Source organism: Schistocerca gregaria, chromosome 10 (genome assembly GCF_023897955.1).
Source record: "Schistocerca gregaria isolate iqSchGreg1 chromosome 10, iqSchGreg1.2, whole genome shotgun sequence".
In the NCBI taxonomy this organism is placed as follows: domain Eukaryota; kingdom Metazoa; phylum Arthropoda; class Insecta; order Orthoptera; family Acrididae; genus Schistocerca; species Schistocerca gregaria.
This window is the reverse complement of record NC_064929.1, coordinates 129,919,716-129,945,915: the sequence shown is the minus strand read 5'-3', so window position 1 is coordinate 129,945,915 and position 26,200 is coordinate 129,919,716. Positions and strand designations below refer to the sequence as shown.

Sequence of the window (26,200 nt, the reverse complement as noted above, 5' to 3'; positions counted from 1 at the left end):
CACGGCAGCTCCGGTGCACCCATAGTGCATCTGCGGAAGGAATTTGAGCAACCGTCGCCACCACAGTGACTCGACGAACTGTTACAAATCAGTTACTTCGAGGACCAGCTGCAATGCAGAAGCCCTGTAGTGTGCGTTCCACTGACCCCAAACTTTGCAACATCAGTGGTGTCAAGTGAGATCTCTCTGGGAGGCAGGGTGGAGGTCCGTTGTGTTTTCCAACTAAAGCTGGGTCTGCTTCAGTGCCAGTGATGGCCATGTTTCGGTTACAAGGAGGCCAACCTAGGACCTGGAACAGACCTATGCGCAATGGACCTATGCCTGGAGCTACAGTCTGAGATGCAATTTTGTACGACAGCAGGAGACCTCTTGTGGCTATCTCACAGGAGACCTCTTGTGGCTATCTCATGCAACCTGACTGCAAATTTGTATGTCAGCCTGCTGAATTGACTTGTGCTCCCACTCGTAAACAGCATTCCGGGGGAATTTTCCGACAGTGTAATACTCACCCACATACCACTGTTGTAACTCGACACACTCGTAGTGTATCGGCATGTCCCTCGGCCCTCCAGATCACCAGATCTGTGTCCGATCGAGCACTTGTGGGACTTTATCAGGTGGCAAGTCTATCCACAAACAGCACAACCGACTGACGGACCAATTGCGACAGGCACGGAACTCTGTCGCACAGACTGACATCCGGCACCTGCGCAACAATGCAGTTTGAATGTTTGCATTCGACACTGACATTTACACTTGTTATTAATGTACCAGCATTTCACATTTGCAATGGCTTATCTCACATTTGAATTAACCTGTGAGCTTGCAACGTTAATCACTTACATATATTTCCTAGAAAAATGCATTCCCGAAATTTCATTACTCTATGAGGTGTGTTTTTTAACTAAGTACCGTTCCGAAATTTAAAAAAAACGTGATAAGATATCTCAATAATTTTATTTTTACATGAAAGCCTGTACCTTAATCTACTTTTCTACAACATTTCTGCCAATATTGAGGCACGTGTCATAACGTTGTACCAGTTTTTGAATACCCTCCTTATAGGAGTCTGCCGCCAGACTTGTTAACCAGTGCATCACCACTGTTTTGCTTAGTCATCGTCTTGAAGACGTTGACCGCCCAGGTGTTTCTTCAAGTGCAGGAAGAGATGGTAGTCTCTGGGCACAAGATCAGGGCTGTACGGAGGATGATTTAGAGTTTCCTGTCGAAAAGATGTGATGAGATCTTTGGTCTGATTCGCCACATACAGACAGGCATTGTCTTGCAGTAAAACGATACCCTTGCTCAACTTGCCACATCTTTTCTTCTGAATTGAACAGCGCAGATTGTGCAATGTGTTACAGTAAGCTGCTGCATTGATTGCCTCATTATGAGGCAGAAATTCCACAAGCAATATTCCTTTTCTGTCCCAAAAAACTGTGTACATGATTTTCTGGGCAGAAATTGTTTGCTTAAACTTCACTTTTCTGTGTGAATCTGAATACCACCACTCCATGGACTGTTGCTTTGATTCTGGTGTGACGTAGGCCACCCATGTTTCATCCCCCGTAACAATTTGGCTTAAGAAATCATCACCGTCATTGTTGTACCGCTTAAGCAAAGTCAATGCACTGTCTAAATGTTTGGTTTTGTGCACATCCGTCAACATTTTCGGTACACAACGTGCGCACTATTTTCGGTAATTCCAGTGCTCAGTCACAATGCTATACAAAACACTACGAGAAACATTAGGAAAGTCACCCGCAAGGAGGAAATCGTAAAGACGCCCACACCATTGTTCATCCTGCACAATTGTGGAGCCATCTTTAAATGCTCTCACCCACTTTCTTATGATTCCATCACTCATAATGTTTTCTCCGTAAACTGCACAGATCTCACGATGAATATCGATCGCTTTTAGGCCTTTAGCACTAAGAAATCTTACAACAGCACATACTTCACAGTCGGCGGGACTCACAATTATCGGAGGCATCTTAAACACTAAGTACACAAATTCAACAAGGAAGAATCAGACTGAAATGGCGTCAGTGCATAGACAACAGATGTATACCCAGTGCGCATGCAAAGAACGCGGACCACAGCGCTGCGGTCACGGTGTGGCAAAACGGTACTTACTTAAAAAACATGCCTCGTACATTAATGATTTTTTGGTGTTACAATTCTTTTTTCTATCTGTGTAATTAAAAGTATATGGCTTCCCACTCTATATCTGAGAGAGTCATTATGTACAGGGAATTTAAGAGAGTGGACCCATAAGTATCCGGCCTGACCGAGAGATGGCAATTGTTATTGAAAAATATCTCTCAATTAGAAAGTAAACGATCTATGAAGCATATGTTTCAAGTTGGAAGACACCACATTGTTTAGTATTTGTATGGAAGCCACCAATAGTGAATGTTGTGAGTGAAATTGTGAAAATGGAGAAAATTGGTCATCCTTAGGTGACACCACATTTTTTTTGAAAGGCCTCAGTGCAACCAATATTAAAGCTGAGCTAGATTCTACTTTGGGAGAGTCTGCTCCTTCGTTGGCAACAGTAAATATTTGGTAGCTGAGTGTAAACAAGGCCATATGAACTGCCAAGACTCGCATCACAGTGTCGCCCAAATGAGGTGAACTCCAGAAATTATCAAGAAAATCCACAAAGCTGTACTGGATGATCATCGACTGAAAGTGCGCGTGTGCTAGCAATGTAGTAGGTATTTCGAAAAGTTGATATTATCTGAAAAATTGGACACGAGAAAACTATGTGCAAGGTTTGTGCCGCATTTGCTCACACTAGCAAAAACAGTGTCGTGAAGATATTTCAGTTAAGCATTTAGCGAAGTTTCACAGCAACAGAGGTGATTTTTTGCACCGTTTCATAACTGTGAATGAAATGTGGGACCACCACTTCACTCCCAGGACAAAAGAACAATCAAAACAATGGATACAAATTGGAGAACTGACTCTAAAGAAGGTGAACACCATTTCATCTCCAGGCTAGGCCGTGGCGTCTGTCTTTTTTGGATGCGCGTGGTATAATTTTCATGGACTACTTCGAAAAAGGAAAAGCTATAACAGCGACTATTATGCGAACTTATTGTAACATTTTGGCAAAGAAATCGAGCAAAAATGGGCGCATTTGGCCAAGAAGAAAGTGTTGTTTCTTCACGACAATGCACTGACTTAGAAGTCCGGTATTGCAATGGCTATAATTAATGAATTAAAGTTTGAATTGCTACCTCATCCATGCTATTTGCCAGATTGAGGCCCATCGGATTATTTTCTTTTCTCAAACTTGAAAAAAATGGCTCGGTGGTTGATGATTTTCAACAAATGAACACATGATGTTGGCAGTTAACGATTATTTTGAGAAGTTAGACAGTTCTCATTATAAAAAAGGTATCAAACTTATTAAACATCACTGAGAAGGAGATTATGTTGAAAAACGAATACGTGATTCCTTTGTTGGGCTTGGTACTTATGGGACCACCCTCGTATATCTCAGTATAAGAGTTTGAATAGTTATCAATTATTTTCATTGCCTCTCTCTCACAGACGCATGATGGAGCAAGGGAGGAACTGCTGTGGAGTCCATTTCTCAGAGTGCGTCCACTGCAGGTGCCAGCAAACGGATGAAGAGGTCCTGCGATCAGTGGGCATGATGCCGCAACTGCGCAGACTGACGATTATGCGTCCCATCAGAGGCCGCGTACTGCGCAAGCTCTGCATAAGCTGTCCAAACCTCACAAGACTACAGATTGAATCTAATCAGAATGTGAACTTTTTAGTAAGTTCAGCTTTGCTTTAAAGTTTGATTGCGGTTGCTTCAGTGTAAATCATGTGGTTTTAATAATTGCACACAACTGATGTGTACAGCCTATAAAAATCTGACATAATTTTTTGTTCATTAAGATGTAGTTATTAGACAGAAGCTTACATTCTAATGAGAGACAGGTGGTTTTGGCCTCTTTTGAGTGGTCAGCATATACACTTTTCAACCGATACATATGTAATTTGGACCTGACATGCACTTTCTTGAATTATATTCTGTTACTGCGCACCTGAAAATGGTCAGAAAGCTTGAAGCCAACTGACTGTGAGATTTATGGACTTCACCCAATAATTACACCCTAGTAATGGGAAATAACGATATGAGAGAAGGAAAGTTGCTACTCTCCATGCAGTGGTAGGCACAATAAAACGATTCACACAATTGTAGCTTTTGGCCATTAAAGCCTTTGTCAGCAGTTGAGAACACACACACACACACACACACACACACACACACACACACACACACACACACACACTCATGCAAGTGCAGCTTGCACACACGTTTGCAGTCTCAGAGAGCTGAAACTATACTGCGAGCGGCAGCACGAGTGCATGATGGGAGTGGCGACTGGGTGGGGGTAAGGAGGAGGCTGGGGCGGGGAGGGGAATGGATAGTATGGTGGCGGACAGTGAAGTGTTGCAGTTTAGACAGAGTGTAGGAGAGAAGTTGTGGAGGGGGTAAGTAGCAGGAAGGAGAGAAATAAAAATAAAATTAAAAGAAATTATGACTGGGTGTGGCAGTGAAATGACAGCTGTGTAGTGCTGGAATGGGAACAGGGAGGGGGCTGGATGGGCGAGGACAGTGACTAACGAAGGTCGAGGACAGGAGTGTTACGGGAATGTAGGATGTATTGCAGAGAAAGTTCCCATCTGCGCAATTCAGAAAAGCTGGTGTTGGTGGGAAGGATCCAAATGGCACAGGATGCGAAGCAGTCATTGAAATGAGAGGTATCATGTTTGGCAGCGTGTTCAGCTACAGGGTGGTCCACTTGTTTTTTTGGTCACAGTTTGTCGATGGCCGTTCATGTGGACAGACAGCTTGTTAGTTGTCATGTCTACATACAATGCAGCACAGTGGTTGCAGCTTAGCTTGTAGATCACATGATTGGTTTCACAGGTAGCCCTGCCTTTGGTGTGATAGGTAATGTTAGTGACTGGACTGGAGTAGGTGGTGGTAGGAGGATGTATGGGACAGGTCTTGCATCTTGGTCTATTACAGGAGTATGAGCCATGAGGTAAGGGACTGGGAGCAGGAGTTGTGTAAGGAAGGACGAGGATATTGTGTATGTTCGGTGGACGGCTGAATACCACGGTAGGATGGGTGGGAAGGATAGTGGGTAGGACATTTCTCATTTCAGGGTACAACAAGAGGTAATCGGAACCCTGGCGGAGAATGTAATTCCATTGCTCCAGTCCCGGGTGGTAGTGAGTTAAGAGGGGAATGCTCCTCTGTGGCCGGACTGTTCCACTTTGGGAGGTGGTGAGAAACTGGCAAGATAAAGCATGGAAGATTTGTTTTGTACAAGGATGGAGGAGGATAATTACAGTCAGTGAAGGGTTCAGTGAGACCCTCGGTGTATTTGGAGAGGGACTGTTCGTCACTGCAGATGCGACGACCACGGGTGGCTAGGCTGTACGGAAGGGACTTCTTGGTATGAAATGGGTGGCAGCTGTTGAAGTGGAGGTATTGCTGGTGGTTGGTGGGTTTGATATGGACAGAGGTACTGATGTAGCCATCTTTGAGGTGGTAAACATCTACGAAGGTAGCTTCTTGGGTTGGGTAGGACCAGGTGAAGCAAATGGAATAGAAGTTGTTGAGGTTTCCCTTCCTAATAACACAGGCAACATACGAGGATTGGAACTTTAATAGTGGCAACTATTTATTTACAGCTGGTACAAAATATATAGGTGTTTCAAAGTTTTACTGATCTTCAAAGTAGTGACCAGCATTGTGCGTAACCTGTTGCCAGTGATGTGGAAGTAGTAGGATACTCTTAGCAGTGCCAGTTGCGTTGACAGTTTGTGTAGTGCAGTCTATTGCCCGACAATTTGTAGCAGTTCTGAAGCGAATGCCGTGAAGTGTTTCCTTCAGTTTAGAAATTGAGTTGAACTTAGGAAGGCTTAAACCAGGGGAGTGAAGTAGGTGGTATAGCACTTAGCAGCCCCATCAATGAAACAAATCAGTAACAGCTTGCACTGTACTTGCTTGAGCGTTGTCCTGCAAAATGATGGTCAGGTCGTGCAGAAAGTGTCATCAAAATGTTCAAATGTGTGTGAATTCATAAGGGACCAAACTGCTGAGGTCATCAGTCCCTAGACTTACACACTACTTAAACTAACTTAAGCTAAGAAAAACACACACACCCATGCCCAAGAGAGGACTGGATCTCTGGTGGAAGGGGCCGTGCAATCTGTGACAGAAGTGTCATCACTTCTGTCCATATGCTGTTCATTTTTGGAACACAACCCATGACGAGCTTAGAGACAGAAGTGATGACACTCTATGCAGGACCTGACCATCATTTTGCAGGACAATGCTCAAGCACATACAGTGCAAGCTGTTACTGATTTGTTTGACTGATGGGGCTGCTAAGTGCTATATCACCTACTGCACTTTCCTGACTTAAGCCCTTGTGATTTCGTGAGTCTCCATGAGCTCCCTTCCTGGAAAGGTCCAAAGATCCTTCTCATATTTTTTCTTTTGAAGACCAGCAATACTGGCACTATCGTGGAATTGTATGCTTTAAGTTTGGTCTTAATTGACAGATTCTTGGATGACATTGTCTACTTTAGACTGAAATATGTTTTACACCCTTTCGCAATACATTGGTATATTTCCTGTTTTAAATTATTTTGCCTGTTGAACCATGTACTGAGGTATTTGAAATTTTCCACTTTACTAAACTTCTATATCCCGATATGTAATGGGGTGTCATTAGGGGTTCTCTTAATACCTCCATTACCTCAGTCTTTTTCGCATTAATCTGTAACCCGATCTTACTTGCATTTTGCGCTAGGTCCTCTACAGTTCCTGCCACCTCTTCCTCTGATTCTGCTAGAACTGCGATGTCATCTGCATAATCCAATAAATCTGTCCTACCGTTTAGCATCACCCCTTTGTTTTCTCTTTTCATTTCTTGGTTTGCTATCTCTAGGACCAGATTTAATAACAGTGGTGAAATAATATAACCTTGTCTCACACCCATTCTGATATTTGCATAAGTTAATTAAATTTGCATATTAAGTTCCTAATATTTTCTCAAGCTTATCAACTTCTATAAATATGGCAAGAATAGGCCTATACAATTACAAGTTTTATATGTATAAAATATCATGTATTAATAATATGAATATAATAGAGGGAAACATTCCACATGGGAAAAATATATCTAAAAACAAAGATGATGTGACTTACCCAACGATAGTGCTGGCAGGTCGACACACACACACACACACACACACACACACACACACACACACACACACAAAATTCAAGCTTTCGCAACCAACGGTTGTTTCGTCAGGAAAGAGGGAAGGAGAGGGAAAGACGAAAGGATGTGGGTTTTAAGGGAGAGGGTAAGGAGTCATTCCAATCCCGGGAGCGGATAGACTTACCTTAGGGGGAAAAAAGGACAGGTGTACACACACACACACACACACACACACACACACACACACACACACCACACACACACACACACACACATATCCATCCTCACACACACACACACACACACACACACACGTATCCATCCGCACATATGTATGTGCGGATGGATGTGTGTGTGTGTGTGTGTGTGTGTGTGTGTGTGTGTGTGTGAGGATGGATATGTGTGTGTGTGTGTGTGTGTGTGTGTGTGTGTGTGTGTGTGTGTGTGTGTGTGTGTGTGTGTGTGTACACCTGTCCTTTTTTCCCCCTAAGGTAAGTCTATCCGCTCCCGGGATTGGAATGACTCCTTACCCTCTCCCTTAAAACCCACATCCTTTTGTCTTTCCCTCTCCTTCCCTCTTTCCTGAAGAAGCAAACCGTCGGTTGCGAAAGCTAGAAATTCTGTGTGTGTGTTTGTGTGTTTTATTTATTGTGCCTGTCTACCGGCGCTTTCTCGCTTGGTAAGTCTTGGAATCTTTGTTTTTAACATCTTTGTTTTTAGATATACTGTGTATTAGTATGACATTGTCCAAATTAACTAACATCTGTCTGCTCATTATTGGCCTCATAACCTGACATACAGCTGAGAGAATGGGGTTCTGACCACACGCCCCTCCATATTTGCATCCAGTGACACCTGTGGGCTGAGGGGGTCGGTAGCGTTGGGCCTTCATGGCCTGTTCGGGCTGAGTTTAGTTTTTATCTGTTCATTATGTAATGTCCCACTTTGCTTCATTACATCCTTATGTTCCAACAATATCTGTAACTGATAGTTCCTCTGAACCCAGAGAATCTGAAAGTGATGGTAACTTTCAGAATTAGTACCAAAATCACATCAGAAACTCTTGGGACGGGGGTGGCAAGGGATTTGGGGAAGGGGGGGGGGGGGAAGCAAAGCTGTCCGGTAACCATTTTTAGACCTACGGTAGTGTTTATCTCTGTGGTGACATAGCCAGTGAGGAAAAGGGAGACACTGAAGAAAGCATTCCTGAAATATTGAGTACAGATTGAGCAGGTACCCCTGGCACAGGCAAAAGCCCAAGTGTGTGCCTTTTAATGCAGGTAGAAGACGCGATAAAATTGTTCTGTGGTCCACCTTTGCTGGGTAGGAAAGAACACAATATCCTCACTCAGTTTACATCTCAATCCAATAAAGCTTCCCATCCGTATCTATAATACAGATATCGTTGAAGTAACTTTCACATATGTGTCGGTATAAAATGATTCTATAAAATTTATTTTCCCTCAACTGCTGTATTTTCAAACTTGTCATACATTTTGAGTATTAGTGTAAGTTGATGCATTGGTAATTGTTGTTACGATCACTATCATCAATATTGATATTGATTATTGAAACAATTTTAAATACTGAATTAAAATTAATATGTAACTGTAGATATTGCCTGAGAAGAAAATTATAGTTGAAACACCAGGAATAAGAGACAGGTGCAGCAGCCTCAGGGTTAACAGTTACATTCCGTAATGAGATTTAATCTGTGGAATATGCGACTAGCTTCCTAACAGATGTACTGCAATTTGTTCTTCCCGCAGACTATGAAGCATATATTTCAGAAGTGCCCAAAAATACAGAAGCTGAAACTACCAGCGAGCATGCTGCGTAACTGGCTACTTGCGGGACTCTTGTCCACCTTGGAACATTTGACCTGTCTGGTGGTGTTCGAGGACTTGTGGAGTATGACACCTGTAAGGCTTCGAGATCTGGTGGATGCCTGTCCGCAGCTAGAGGAGATACACACCAACTGCTCCTATTACAATACACGAGACATGGAATATGTCCTGAAGGCAAAAAAGCACAGCTTAACTTCTGCCACATTGTGCTGGATGTCGGAAGTGTGGCAAAACTGGTGAGTACATTAGCATTTTGGTTTCCAGTCTGGTGTGTGAATGAATGCTCCTCAAGACAAAGGAGCAAAACGAGCTGTGGAAATGTGTGGACATACCACCACCGAAGCAGCCAAAGACTCGATCGCCGTAAGGCGAGGCACTGCTGCAGGGTAGAGATTCTTCAGGAAAACCTGGAGTAATTGCGGAAATCTTGAGGAATTTCGTAAAATCTCAAGCAATTCTGTTTTTTTAACCTAGAACTGCAATTTATGCTTATTGAGTTTTATAAATAACAAATTTTAAAATTTATTTATAGGAAGAAGACTGACCATTTGTTTGTTTTTTGTGATTTGTACAACTCCATAGTTTCATCCTGATATTGATGAAATTTTACCTTCAAGACAAGAGGAAGATCACTGTCTACTTAAGATCTCGTAATGTGACTCATCCTTCATGTATGCAATGTATGAAAGAGAAAAGTTGTTACCAAAAATCTCAAAAATGTCTTGGCCAGTTTGCTTCAGATTTCTACATTCAGATGAAACAGCAAAGGAAATTAATTAAAAATTAAGTTAACAAAATGTATTGTGGTGAGCTGACCATAATTTACATAACGAGAGTAAATTACGGCGGCAAAACGCATCTCGGAGATGGTACCGTCGGACGTCAGTAGATCGAGGGTCAAGCGAAAGCTCGAGAATTTGACAGAAACGTGACTGCAAACTCTTATTTACTGAGTAGTTGCCATTGTTACGTGCGACACGGCCCAGAATGGGGATGGACAAATGCACTAATGTGGGCGTGGGTGCCAGAGAGTGCCTACACTGCTTGCCCGCGGCCACTGTCATCCTGCAGTTCTACACTCCACCTCTCCACTAACATCACCCATTTGTTACAGATGTGCATGGCCAGAGACAGGCCCGTTTACTTTGTGTCATCAATGTTGTCAACGTTAAAGTCGAAGTCTCTTTGTCATTCGTAGTAGGGCAAAAGTGAGACGAAAATGACTGAGGAGGAGTTAAAATGATCAAAACGAAAACTAGTCGATTCACTACACTTTTGACCCACAGTGGGAAGATTACTTTTTTTATTGAAACGCAAACTGGCATTCGATGTCTGTCTCGTAATGCTACTTTATTGGAGTGGAAGAAGTACAGTGTGCAGTGGCAGTTTCAACCCCTGCATCAGACATTTACAATGACTTTGGATACTGAGGAAAGTAAGGCCAAAATTTTCGAGCTGAAACAGGAGAGAGAAGGAACAAAGTATCTGTAGATATGTCATTTCTTGAAAATGTTACTACACTGCACCAGTATAAGTTAAATTCATATTTCTTCCCCTTGAAAAATGTGTAATATTACACAAACCTGGTACTCATCTGCATCTACCATATTTACTCGAATCTAAGCAGCACTTTTTTTCCAGTTTTTGTAATCCAAAAATTCACCTGCGGCTTAGAATTGAGTGCAAAGTAAGCGGAAGTTCTGAAAAATGTTGGTAGGTGCGGCCACAACTAACTTCTGTCATTGAATATATGTAGCACTACACAGGCATGCTTTGCAGGCACAAAGATAAATACTGTGCCAAAACCTCTGCGCCAGTAAATAAATTAAAAAAGAAAGTAGAACACATGCTTTTTTTCTCTGGTCCGAGTTTCGACCACTGCATTTTCATACATTATCCAATGAAGTAAATAGAAATTCTGTATTGTTCATCTTCGAATGTAGCAGCTTTATAAATATTCTTAGCAGCAAAAATAAATTTCTTTACCCAAAAATGCCAACAATCCACAAGACTTTTGCACAAGTTGATACGCTGGGGCTCATTCAGATTTCACGTAGAGGCACCTATTGCTTTGTGGAATTTTGTGTTGTGCCTGTTGGTGTTAGTAAACCCTAATGAAGCACTTTCATTATAGTGCCAAATTCAAGAAGGGAGTTATTTATTTTGTGGAACAAAGTTCTAATTGTGCTGTAGGTCTGTGATACGGGATTGATGAGAGCAACGTCAGGCAATAGTGACTGCAAAGAGACAAATTATTTAAATGTTGAAGTAGCAGGAAAGCATTTAGTGACCCAAAGTGTGGCCAATATCGTGCACTAAAAGTGATTTTAAATGAATGAGACAATTCCTCTCTTCTTTTTATTGTAAGCGGCGGTAGTGCACACAAAAGCAAGTCATTCCATAAGCGGTGACAAGTTGGAAACAGTCATAATCAGAATGCAACAAATAATGCATTTTCAGCTTAGGGTGATGTAAACACCTATAACAAAGAGAACGGCACTTATCAAATCAAAGCAAAATAAGCGATTCATTCAAACCAGACAAAGCACGTTATAAAGGAAGAGGACCTGTATAAATACAGGCGGAGCACCTGACACGTTGCAGTGGCTAGCTGGTAAAGCTTAACTGCTAAGCTTACTACTTGAACCAAACTACTGTAGCTGTATCTTCACCCATTCGACCTAAATTGTGTCCAATGTTACAATGGAACAACTTTGTTTAGATTTGGAGGTGCGGTCTAAAACTTTTCTCTCTCCTTGAAATTGGAATCTCAAATTTCAGGTGCAGCTTAGATTCGGGAAATTTTTTTATTCTTCATTTTGAGTCTTATTTTTCAGGTGTGGCTTAGATTCGAGTGTGGCTTAGATTTGAGTAAATATGGTATACTCTGCAGACCACCGTGAGATGCATGGCAGGGGTATTTCCCATTGTACCAGTTATTCGGGTTTCTTCCTGTTCCACCCTTGTATGGAGTCCAGCAGAATGATTGTTTAAATGCCTCTGTGCTTGCAATAATTATTTTAATCTTATCCTCATGATTCCTATGTGAGTGATACATAAGAAGTTGCCGTCATCACTTAAAGCCAGGTCTTGAAACTTCGTCAATAGACTTTCTTGGGGTAGTTTATGTCTCTCTTAGTCTTCCAGTACATTTCCTTCAGTATCACTGTGACAGTGTCCTGTGGATCTAACAAACCTCTGACCATTTGGGCCACCTTTCTCTATATACATTCAATATCCCCCATTATTCCTAACTGGTATGGGTCCCACACACTTGAGCAATATTCTATAAACGGCTGCGCGAGTAATTTGTAAGCAATCTCTTCTGTAGATTCATTGTACTTACCCAACACAATAAAACAAAGTCAACCACCTGCTTTACCCTTGACTGAGCCTGTGTGATCATTCCATTTCATATCCCTACAAAATGTTCCACTCAGGTATTTGAATGACTTGGCAGATTCCAACAGTGACTCATTGATATTACAGTCACAGTACATTAAGTTTTTTCTTTTACATTTCTGAACATTTAAAACAAGTTGCCAAACCCTGCACCATTTTGAAATCTTATCGAGATATGACTGAATACTTACACAGCTTCTTTCAAGTAGTGGTTCATTGTAGCTAACTGCATCATGTGCAAAAAAGGCTGATTTTATTATTAATATTGTCTGCAAGGTCATTAATATACAACATGAACAGTAAGGGTTCCAACACAGTTCCCTGGAGCACCATCAGAAATTACTTCTACATCTGCTGACAACTACCCATCCGAGATAACATGCTGCATCCTCCCTATCAAAAAGTACTCAATCCAGTCACAAATTTCACTTGATGCCCTATATGATCGTACTTTTGACAATATGAGTACGTGTGGCTCTGAGTCAAATGCTTCTTGGAAATCATGAAATATTGCTTTGATCCAAAACTTAAGATTTGTCATGTGAGAAAAGTGCCAGTTGGGTTTCACATGCTCGACATTTTCAATGCTGTTTGGCATTGAGGAGGCCATTCTGTTCAAGATAACTCATTATATTTGAGCTTAGTATATGTCCTAAGATTCTGCAACAAATTGATGTCAAGGATATTGGGTGGTAGTTTTGTGGATCACTTCTATTGCCCTTCTTGTAGGTGGGCATGATGTAAAGAACTGTGCACAGTTTTTTGTTTGAGGAATCTATGATAGATTAGAGTTAGAAGAGAGGCTAACTCAATCACAAATTCAGTATAGAATCTGACAGGGATTCCACCAAGCCCTGGAGCTTTGTTCAATTTTAACAATTTCAGCTGTTTCTCAACACCGCTGACACTAATACTTGTTTGATTCATCTTTGTTTTCAGTGCTACGAGGATTAAATTGAGACAATGCTCCTGGATTTTCCTTTGTAAAGGAACAGTTGAAAATGGAGTTAAGCATTTCATCTTTTGCTTTGTACCCTCAATTTCGTTTCCTGTCTCATTCACTATGGACTGGACACTAACTCTGGTGCCACTAACAGCCTTTACATACGACCAGAATTTCTTTAGGTTGTCTTTATCTACTGCCTTACACTTTGTTTTACACCTATTATGCAGTAATCTCTGTTTCATACTGTATGTAGTGGAGGGTCCCTCACCTTATGAACTGTTCAATTCAATACAATCTACATGGGTACCCTGCAAATCACACTTAAGTGCCTGACAGAGGGTTCATTGAACTATCTTCACAATAATTATCTTATTATTTCACTGTCGAACAGCGTGCGTGAAAACAGGCACCAATATCTTTCTGTGCGACCTTTGATTCCCCTTATTTTATCATGATGATCATTTCTACCTGTGTAGATCAGCATTAACAAAATATTTTTTTATTCGGAGGAGAAAGTTGGTGATTGAAATTTCAAGACAAGATTCCACCGCAACGAAAAAGCCTTTGTTTTAATTATGTCTACCCCAAATCCTGTATCATGTCAGTGACACTCTCTCCTGCTTCTTGATAACACAATGTGTGCTGCTCTTCTTTGAACTATCTTGATGTACTCCTTTAACTCTATCCACTAAGGATCCCACACAACACAAAGGTACTCCAAAACAGGACAGACAAGCTTAGTGTAGGCAGTCCCTTTAGTAGATATGTTGTATCTTCTAAGTGTTACGCCAAAAAAATGCAGGCTTTGATTCACTTTCCCCAAAACATTTTCTATGTGTTCTTTTCAATTTAAGTTGTCTGTTATAATAATTCCTAGGTATTTAGCTGAATTTGCAGCCATTAGATTTGACTGATCTATCACGTAACCGAAGTTTAACAGATTGCTTTTATCACTCACGTGGAATACCTCATAAGTTTCATTACTTAGGGTCAGTTGCCAATTTTTGCACCATACAGGTTGTTTTTTCTAAATCATCCTGCAATTTGTTTTGTTCTTCTGATGACTTAACTAGACATTAAATGACAGCATCATCATCAAACAACCTGATGGCTGCTCAGGTATATAGCATATATTGAAGTGTTGTAGAATCAGTTCTCATTGATATTCAGTTTTCATTGATATAACTAAAATCAATTTCCGCAGTTAACTTCAAATGATGTGATTCCACAATTATGATTATTATTTTGCAATTTTGCTTAAAAATAAATAGTTTCAAATTTTGAGGAAAATTTGTGAAATTTTGTGTGACTGATTCCAACAGTGACTCACTATCATAGTCATAGGATCCTACATTTTTTCATTTTGTGAAGGGCAGAATTTTACATTTAAAGCAAGTTGACAATCCCTGCACCACTTTTAAATCTTATCAATATATGACTGAATATTTATGCAGCTTCTTTCAGACAGTACATCATCCTAAATAATTGCACCATCTGCAAAAACAGTGAGGTCAATATTAATATTGTTCTGCGAGGCCATTAATAAACACCATGAACGGTAAGGATCCCAACACACTTCCACTGGAAGTTACTTCATCTGATAATGACCCTACATCCGAGATAACATGCATACCACCTACCAAAAAGTCCTCAATTCAGTCACAAATTTCACTTGGTACCCCATTTGATCACACTTTTAACAACAAATGAAGAATGGTATTGAGTGAAATGCTTTTCAGAAATCAATGAATATAGCATCTATGCGATTGCCTTGATCCAAAGCTTTCAGTATGTCACGTGAGAAAAGTGTGACAGGATCATCCTGGCTGGCGTTAAGACACTTCATTATGTTTGACCTCAGAATATGTTCTAAGATTATATACCACATTGATGTCTAGTATATTAGATGGCAGTTTTGTAAACCACTTTTACTACCTTTCTTATAGACAAGTTTGACCTGTGCCTTTTTCCAAGAACATTGTCAATCACCTCAAAGAAAAAGATTTATTGACGGACAGCCAACGTGGATACAGAAAATATGAGTCTTGTGAAATACAACTAGATCTTTATTCTGGGTATGTTCCATATTTTTAAATTTCCAGAAGGCTTTTAACAGTGTTCCTCACAAGTGACCTCTAATCAAATTGTGTGCTTAAGGAGTGTCATCTCAGTTATGTGGCCTTTCAGAAATGTTACTGTTCATCGTAACTGGCTGAAAGTTACAGACTGAAACAGAAGTAATATCTGGAATTTCCCAAGGAAGTCTTATAGCCCTCTGTTGTTCCTGTGCAATCTGAGCTGCCCTCTTAGATTGTTTGCAGGTGATGCTGTCATTTACCATCTTGTAAAGTCCTTGGGTGATCAAAACAAAATGCAAAATGATTTAGGCAAGATACGTATATGGTGCGAGAAGTGGCAGTTGACTATGAATAATGAAAAGTGTGAAATGAATCCACTGAATTTCAGTTACATGATAAACACACAAATTTGTAGGCTGTAAATTAAACTAAATATGTAGGGATTACAATTACGAATAATTTAAATTGGAATGATGACATAATAATGTTGAGGTGAAAGAATGCCAAAGACTGATTTACTGGTTGAACACTTAGGCCGTGCCCTATGTGAGCAATAAAAGCGACCAACAGTGAGCAATGTCTGGATACGCGACATTCCAGTGACAAGAAGCAGCATCGAGGCGAAAAGCTCGGGTGTCCTGCGTGTGAGCAACTAAGTCACGCTACAAGATGGCTGCTTAGAGCCAACCAGCTGTTTCTATAAAACGGCATCCCTAGCCTATAGAATATTGTAGCTCGAGAGTAAGGCTGTAGAATTAGGTCTGCTTAAGAAAATAAAGCAAAAAGGAATGCTGTGTATGAAATTTACAAAGGGAAGAATCGCCATAGAGAATTTCATAAATATCATCAACTACGAAGATTACCAGGCAAATTCTTCAGTTACACATGAATGAGCAGAAGAGTGTTCAACTATCTTATCAATAAATTATATATGAATGTTTTTTACATGATCAAGAACTTATAACAGCCAATAAATGCAGATGAACGACTGACTACATCACTAACTACCCTAAATGCATAAATAAATGCACTGATTGCTAATAAGAATCAATAGCTAGCTGTGGTGTAGTGGTAGCATTACGGTTTGTGATTACATGCTTTGGAAAGGTCCCAGGTTTAAACTGACTCAGTTAAAATTGTGTATACAAAGTTTTCAAAATGTGTGTGAATGCCTAAGGGACCAAACTGCCGATATCATCGGTCCCTACAAAGTTTTATGTATACTATTTACACTGCTTCGCTAAGTACATTTTTAAGGTCTTGCCAAAGAATTTGATCTTTAAGTGTATACATACTTATCCCAGTATATCAAACAAATTTTAATTCCTAATAAATTACAATGAACCATTAAATTTTACAGATATTTTATGTTTCAAATATAATTCATCAGAAGTCGGCATTAAGGCAAAGTGTCTCTATTCATCTAAATAGTCTGTAAAAGAAAAACATACAAAATTTTTGAAAATAAAAGCAAACGTTTGTTTAAATGTATGAAATAAAAAATATTAGGGAAACGTTTGGTGCACCTCATTTTCTGTTCATGGTTTTGAGTATCATTCAAATTAACATAGAAGGTTTCTCTGATCTACTTATTTCTTTTACACAAATAATTTCATAAAATATTTGACACTTTCTTTCAATTTTTTAGTTTCAAGTTTTGTCCAGTCCTACTGACTCCTCATTTGCCTTCCTAACGTACTGATTCGAAGGAAGCCTTTTTGACATTTAAATACCACACCAATGTATCCTTTTATGTGCAGAATAGCTAGGCCTTGAACAGATAAAATTTTTGACATTTCATTTACATAGCTTGGCAACAGCTTTTCGTAAAATATTTGTTTTTCATCAACTCACTAATTAAGGTTTTGTTAATTATCGTGATTTCTTTGAAGCAGTTAAATTATTTTCATGGAAAACTAGACCTCACACTGGTAACTTTGGTACCTTGTTTATCTCTCCTTGTTTGGTTATGAAAATTCGGACAAAACCTCATGTTGTAATTTACAGGGAGTCTTGTTTTCACTCCGCTCATGCATTTGCAAAAATGTATCAAGTGTTAATCATACGATAAAGTAGTCCTTTCTGTGTGCTGTCATTTCCACAATTGTCATTTTGATATCTTGAACTGTTTGAGATACGACGATTTTATGACCACTCGATTTCCGAAGCGGAGGAAAGGTATGGATGCACTGTATGTGACTTGTCCTCAGGTATAACAACCGATACTTCAAGAACGAAAAGAGATAACATTCTGGTCTCAACAATTTAGATATATTGGCTATATTTCATATGCAATAATGTATGGCCTTAAGTGAACTGTACGGAAAGTGTACCCAATGTGATTTTACCTCTGCAAATTCTTAAACATTTCATGCAGCACAGTAACTATGACAAAAACAAATTCAGACCTTTATCGTCTAAAGATATCAAGCTATAAGATGCAGAAGAGTCAAATTTTTTCACCAAATACTTTTCTTAAAATCGGATAAGTATTTCATAGCTGCAATCGCATCTGCTCCACTGCTTTGCCGAGAAGATACATGGCTGTCGCTCTGTCACACATGATGCAGCAACAAGATTCAAACATGTTTGAATTCAAACATGTTTGAATTCAAACATGTTTGAATTCAAACATCGCCAGTTGCAGCAGGATTCAGGCAGAGACACAGATGCCGCCCACGTTGGACACTTCCGCAACAAAACCTGTGGTTGTGTTTTGTCAGCTGAAGCTGTCGCGCGCTGTTGGCCACTTTTGTCGCTTACGTACGACACTGCTTTAGAGAATTAGCAGGTCGAATAAAGTGAATGCTTACACGATGATTGTCTCCCCGCTTCTGGAGTGTTGATCCACAGTGTGGAATCGGCATCAGATAGGATTGACAGAGGACGTTGAAAAAGTTCAGTGAAGGGCAGCGTGTTTTGTGTTATTGCAAAATAGGGGAGAAAGTGCCACAGATATGAGATGCGAACTGGGGTGGCAGTCATTACAGCAGAGATGATTTTTGCTGGAATAGGATCTTTCATGAAATTTTAATCACCAAAATATTTTTTTGGTGCCCACATATATAGGGAGGATTTATAATAATAAAATGAGAGAGATTGGAGCTCAAACATAGAGATCTAAGTATTAATTTGTCCCATGGACCTTTTGAGAGTGGCAGAGTAGAGAATTATCTTGAAGGTAGTTTGATGAACCCTATCCCAGGCACTTAATTGTGAATTGCAGAGTAATCATGTACATCCAGATGAATACATGTAAATAAAATAAAATAACATTATGAAAAGGATAGTTATTACACACCATATAGCGGAGATGCTGAGTCACAGATAGGCACAGCAAAAAGACTGTCACAAAATGAGCTTTCAGCCAACAAGGTATTTGTCAAAAATAAAGGGACAGAAAAACACACACACACACACACACACACACACACACACACACACACACACACACCACTCAACCAAAGATAACTCACACACAACTGCAGTCTCAGGCAACTGAAGCTTGTGTGTTTGTGTGTGTGTAGCAACTATCCTTCACATGTTACATTCCATTCTGGGTTTTCCATTGTTTAAAAAATGAAATGTCATTTGCCAACAGGTGTGTTGTGACTCTGCTGAAACAGCATAACACATCAGTTAGGAAACTGCGACTACTCCATTACAACGTGCCACCCGAGATGGAGACTGAGGTGTTCGAAGCTCTTGGTGAACTACACAATCTTCAAGAGCTGCATGCTGAACGGGTGTCTCCACTCGTACCTCAAGTGATGTCTCTTGCATTTAAGTAAGCTACTTGTCATTAATACTATTTTAAGCATAAATCTTGTTAAGTATTTTGCACCGTTGCAATATATATTCACAGAATTACATGCTCAGAGACGACCAGGTGGATGCAAGGAGTGTTTTCTATGTATCATATCACGTAAAGCATTTGAGTCTGTACCACACCTACACTTGTTAATAAAGGTACTATCACATGGGATATCAACAAAATTTGTGACCGGATTGAGGTTTTAACATGTTAGCTTAGGCAGATAGGCATTGAGAGATATAGAACTAACTTCAGGCATGGCACGGTAGTGTGTTGGGACAGTTGCTGTTCATATTGTGTATTAATGACTTAATAGACAATATTAATAGTAATCTCAGACATTTTGCACATAATGCAGTTATCAACACCGAAGTGACAAAAGTCATAGGACAGTGATATGCACATTCTAGTGAGATCCTCTCCCGGGAATGCAGAATCTGTAGTAGAAATAAGTTGATAGAGGAGCAGGAGCGTAAGATTTGTGCACTTCAGGTGAAGTTACAACACGCAAAGGAGGAACTAGACAGGTTGAGGAGGGTAAAGGGTTGTTGGGAATGGGAACTGGCAGTTGGCAAGAAGGCAGCTAGGAGGAGGAGGTATTCAGACAGTTACACCTTGTGTATATGCAGTAGATTTGACCAACTGTCAGAGTTGAGTGGAGAGGAGCCTCTTGCAGCTGTACATGTAGGGAACATGCGGCAGTCCTCAGCAATTAGGAGGCCTAGGTTAGTTGCAAAGTCTAGCAGAAAAGAGGAGGTTCTGCTGCTAGGTAGATCACGTGGTGGATGTGTGGGCCAACAGTTGCAGGAAGCGTTGGGGAGTGAGTACCAAGTCACCTGCATTGCGAAGCCTAGTGCAGGGTTGGGGCCACTCCTGCTACATATTTGTATAATGATATGCCCTCTAAGATTACTGGTAACTCTAAAATATTCCTGTTTGCTGATGACACTAGCTTGGTAGTAAAGGATGTTGTGTGCAACATTGGCTAGGTTTCGAATTGTGCAGTTCATGACATAAGTTTATGGCTTGTAGAAAATAAACTGATGCTAAATCATGATAAGACTCAGTTTTTATAGTTTCTAACACACAATTCAACAAAACCTAACATTTTACTTTCACAAAATGGGCATATGATTAGTGAAACTGAACAGTTCAAATTTCTAGATATTCATGAATATAATAGAGGGAAACACTCCACATGGGAAAAATAAATCTAAAAACAAAGTTGATGTGACTTACCAAACAAAATCGCTGGCAGGTCGATAGATACACAAACAAACACAAACATACACACAAAATTCAAGCTTTCGCAACGAACGGTTGCTTCTTCAGGGAAGAGGGAAGGAGAGGGAAAGACGAAAGGGTGTGGGTTTTAAGGGAGAGGGTAAGGAGTCATTCCAATCCCAGGAGCGGAAAGACTTACCTTAAGGGGAAAAAGGACAGGTATACACACACACACACACACACACACACACACACACACACACACAGACAGACACAAGCAGACATTTTCAGCAGCGTAACTGCTTGTGTGTGTGTGTGTGTGTGTGTGTGTGTGTGTGTGTGTGTGTGTGTGTGTGTGTGTGTGTGCGCGCGCGCCCTCTAAGGTTACTGGTAACTCTAAAATATTCCTGTTTGCTGATGACACTAGCTTGGTAGTAAAGGATGTTGTGTGCAACATTGGCAAGTGTATACCTGTCCTTTTTTCCCCTTAAGGTAAGTATTTCCGCTCCCGGGATTGGAATGACTCCTTACCCTCTCCCTTAAAACCCACATCCTTTCTTCTTTCCCTCTCCTTCCCTCTTTCCTGAAGAAGCAACCGTTGGTTGCGAAAGCTTAAATTTTGTGTGTATGTTTGTGTATCTATCGACCTGCCAGCGCTTTTGTTTGGTAAGTCACATCAACTTCATTTTTAGATATTCAGATAGATAGTTTACTATCATGGAAAGCCCACATTCAGGATCTCATTCAAAAACTTAATGCGGCCAGTTTTACTATTCAAATGGTATCTGGAGTGAGTGATTGTTCAACATGAAAATTAGTCTACTTTGCTATGTCATATGGTATTATATTTTGGGGTAACTCTTACCATTCTAAAAGGATATTTTTTTGGCTCAGAAATGGGTGTCATTTCTTGTTAACAATATTATCTTATTCCCAAGAATAAGCAGCTTTCACTCAGTTAATACGTGGCAGAAATCAAACCTGCATTTGGATCAGACTTCCTCAACTCTTGTGCAGAAAGGTGTGCAGTAAACTGCTGCTTCCATTTTCAATAAGCTGTCACTCAAATTCCAAAATCTTAGCAGTCATCCACGCACTATCAAATTGGAACTGAAGAGTTTCCTAATGGGTCACTCCTTCCATGCTGTCGAGGAGTTACTTGAAAAATGAAGCTGATTCTTGTTGTATTGTTGATTGTGTTTACTTAAACTTATGGACTGATGTTTTGGGGTTGATAAACATTTTATTCTCATCTGTTATTACTTTTATGTAGTAATTTCTCGTAATGACACATTCCATGACCTTGGAGATTTGCTCCTCAATTTGGTCCTACGGAACTTGATGTGTAAATAAAAAAATAAAATATACAGATGGTGCCAGTATCGTATATGCAAGATAAAAGGGCAGTGCATTGGTGGAGCTGTCATATGTACTCAGGTGATTTGTGTTAAATCTGATGTGACTATGGTCGCACAATGGGAATTAAGACTTTTAGTGCAGAATGGTAGTTGGAGTTAGACTTGTGGGACATTCCTTTTTGGAAATTGTTAGGGAATTCAATATTCCGTGATCCACAGTGTTGAGAATGTGCCAAGAATACCAAATTTCAGACATCACTTTAATATCAATAGCCTCCCCCAAGATCATTCGTTGTCTGCAAATATTCTTTTATCTTGTCTATTGTTGCAAATGTTTGTCCTTTCGACACATTTTGAACTTTGGAAATAAACAAAAATGTCCACAAGGGCCCAGTCTGGAGAGTACGGAAGATGAGGCAGGACAGCAGTTTTGCTTTTTGTGCAGTAGGCACGCACCAACAGGGACAAATGCGTGGCTGTGTTATTGCGATGCGAGGGCCATGAATTGTCCCGCCACATTTCAGGCTGTTTCCTTCTCGTATTTTCTTGCAGGCGTCACAACACATCCTGATAGTACCATCGATTAAGTTTGTCACTGAGGCACGAATTCGTGATGAACTAATCCTTCAAAGCTGGACTTGACATCTGATCTCACCTGATGAGTTTTCTTTCTTTCTTTCTTTCTTTCTTTCTTTCTCTTTTTTCCCTTCTTCTTCTTCCTCTTCTTCTTCATCATCATCTTCTTCTTCATGGGTGAACCTTACCTACCCATTGTGAAGGTTGAACTCTGTCTCAACATCATAATCCCAGACCCACATCCCATCACCAGTTATGATTATCTTAAGGAACAACTCATTCCCATTTGTGTAATCCAAAAGCTCTTCACACATTGTGAGGCAAAGGTATTTCTGGTCTCAACTCGTGAGCTGTGAGACTAACTTGGTGGCAACATGATGCATTTCAAGATGCTGTGTCAGGATTTTATTAGACGACCAAGCTGAAATGTTAAATTCTTCTGCAATCTACAATTTGCATGCACAATTTTGTTGACATTTCTGACATGAGCATCAGCAGTTGGCGTCGAAGGGCATCCTCAATGAGTGTCGTCTTTAATGTCCGTATGCCCATTTTTAAACTGCGTGAACCATTCGTAAGACCGAATATGACTTAAGTACTCATCACTGTAGGATTTCTGCATCATTAGGTGTGTCTCTGTAAGGGTTTTCTTGAGTTTAATACAAAATTGGATACGGGTACGTTGCTCCTCTAACTCTGCCATCTCGAAATTCTCAAACTGCGTGACTCAACATTCTACTCACCACAGCACTGAACAATAACTGACATAAAACAATGAAACTTCTGGCAGTTACACATTAAACATAAGCATGTGCAGGGATGCTAACCACATTTTGCTCCAACACACCATTGGCACTAAATTACAAATGTTCTGGAATTTTTTGAACAGGCCTCATACATCAAGAACAAAGAAAACAAAAGGAAGAAAAGAGAAGGAAAAGAATGCAGTTAGCAATCCACATATGAAGGCAGGAACTTCAATGGTGATAGTTTTTGTAGTTTCTTTTGTTGTTGTTGTTGTTGTTGTTGTTGTTGTCTTTAGCCCAAAGACTGGCTTCATGCAGCTTTGCATGCTACACTAGACAGTTTTTTTTTAACAACTAATAGAGAAAAGATAACGTGTCTCAAAGTTTTGCAGTCTTCAGAGTAGTCAACAGAATTGTGTAGAAGCTGTTGTTAGCGATGTGATGATTGTGGTATAAATTTAGCCACATTACTTGTGTTGACAGTTTGAATGGTGCAGTCTGTCTGATGAGTCTCTATATCAGTTCTGAAGTTAATGCCATGAAATGAAATGGTTCCTTCATCTTAGGAATCAAGTTGAAGTCACAACGGCTGAAGTTCAAGGAGTACAACTGTTGTCAGAGGACTTCCTGACACCACCGATCAAACAAATTGGTCTCATATTTACTGGATGAGTTCTACAGAAAGGATCACCACTTTTCTGAGAGCTGGTCACGGGTTGTCTTCCAAAAATTATGGTATACATGGGGATTAAACTGTCACAGTCCCACACGACATCCACCACAATGTTCAAATTACCGAGATTCTGACAAATGGTTGATTGTCACGATGACATGCAATGTTCTGTTTTCAGATGCAGCTTGTAAGGTTTGTCCCATGTCTCATTCAGTGCAATGATTGGAAGTAAGAAAGGCTGTCCTTCATGAAACTCCCTGGCAGATTAAAACTGTGTGCTGGACCGAAACTTGAACTCTGGACGTTTTTTTTTTTTTTTTTTTTTGTGGGTAAGTGTTCTACCAACTGAGCTACCCAAGCACGACTCACAACCCGCATCCTGACAGCTTCAATTCTGCCAGTACGTCGTCTCCTATCTTACAAACTTCACAGAAGCTCTCCTGTGAGCCTTGTGGAAGGCAAAGGTGCTGATTTCGAGTCTCGGTCTGGCACACAGTCTTAATCTGCCAGGAAGTTTCGTATCAGTGCACACTCCGCTGCAGAGTGAAAATCTCATTCTGGGACCTCTCCTTCATGTTTGTAGCATTCCAGGAGGATATAAGCAGCATCTCTTCAGATTTCACATCCAGACACTGTAGCAAGGATGGTGCGCAATTACCGAGGACTGCCACAGTTGAAGTAAGGAACACAGCTATTAACGGCATGAGTAGTTCTGTATAAGAACCTGAAGACCATCCAGTGTCATTAAGAATAGCATAAACAAATCCGCTAATGTATAACCAGTTCATATCTGAGCAATGTCTGTAGTGCAACACATTCTGCCACGTTGAGATCGCAGTATGGTGCGACGAGTGGCATTACGGTGCCGTGGTGCCGAGATGGCACGACAAGAAGTTGGTTCGATGCCTAGACAACGTGACGCAAAAATGGAATGGTGCGGACGCTGCAAAGCAGGGCGGTGGTACAGTGCAGTGATTGCTTGTAGTGGAGGCACCGCAGCACATGGGCGGCTCGATGTCGGGACGGCTCAATGTCGGGGCTGTGAAGTGCAGAGCCATCTCCTGGCTCAGAACTGAACACAGTGTACAGCTGCCTGCTGGAAGATTTCTGTATGCCAAGTACAGGATACCCATGGGAGAATGGTGATCACTAGACCACGGATTTTTAGGTCGTAAAAAAGTGTTTTTTAGGCACTTAAAATAGGCTCCTTCCATAGTTCATTTAGGCTATATTAAACCTAAAATAGGCTCTAATAAAAATGATGCAGAGAAAATAAAAATAAATTAAAATACACAGTGTTGACATTATGAACATCTTATTAGTCATTAAAACAAGGAGAACGAATATTTATACAGTTACACAGCACAGCAATCTACAACATTAAAGTTGAACATAAATCCAAATATTTTTGAGTTCCTGCAAGATAAAGATCTCCCCAAAAAAGATGGGGCAATTGTTTAATTAATACATTCATAGTTTCACATATTCTGACCATAGTTGGCTTTACAATAAATAACCAAAATCTTTTCTAGGTTTTCTAGTGAAAAACTGTGGCGCTTGTCAGTCAGAATCAATTTATATGCTGAAAAAGAACGTTCTACATCAACAGATGTGACAGGGGCGTACTTCATTTTCGGCACGTTAGACAGGAATGCTGCAGTCAGGAGTGCTGGATTTTCCATTAAGTATGTCGGCAGCTGCACACAACTCCATCAGGCCAGTGTTAGTATTCTTCTGCAAAACCGTTTGCATTTTTGCCGGTACTTTTTCCCCTTCTTCACCTGACGCTTCATTAATTTTCATTTTGACTTCTTCAAGCAAAGAAATATTGTCGTGGATAGGTCTCCCTGAACGTTCTAATTGTGAAATTATTCTTGCCATAAATGTGTAGTGGGCCCTAATGTAAGATAAGTCCCATTTTAAAGAAGAATCTTTGAGTAACTCCATTGCTGCAGTTACGGGTGCAGCATCCTCCGGTATATTTTCAACCACCTTCTGAACAGCTGAGACGTGCGTACTATAGTATTCTGCTGCTATCAGCCACGTGCCCCAGCGGGTGACAACTGGCTCTGGCAGCAATGGGACATCTGGAAGCTGTTCTTTGAATGCCTGTATTCTTGATGGTGCCTTACAAAAATTTTCTTCGCCATAGATATTACTTTATTTACTTTAGGAAATTGTAGCCTTACTTGATCTGCTATGCGGTTGATCTTCTGCACTACAAAAGTTACGTGCAGCATAAATGGGTCGAATATCTTTAATAGT

General features: G+C 40.4%; 1 protein-coding gene across 5 annotated transcripts in view; it reads left to right on the top strand.

Moving 5' to 3' along the window:
• LOC126293186 (F-box/LRR-repeat protein 7-like) overlaps nucleotides 1–26,200 on the top strand; it is a 99,690-nt gene that overhangs the window by 39,916 nt on the left and 33,574 nt on the right. For all 5 annotated transcript variants that reach the window (XM_049986297.1, XM_049986298.1, XM_049986301.1 and 2 more), the window contains 3 exons: nucleotides 3,562–3,793; nucleotides 9,041–9,354; nucleotides 19,146–19,331. In XM_049986297.1, coding sequence (XP_049842254.1) covers nucleotides 3,562–3,793; nucleotides 9,041–9,354; nucleotides 19,146–19,331 — 732 coding nt within the window. The remainder of the gene's footprint in view (nucleotides 1–3,561; nucleotides 3,794–9,040; nucleotides 9,355–19,145; nucleotides 19,332–26,200) is intronic.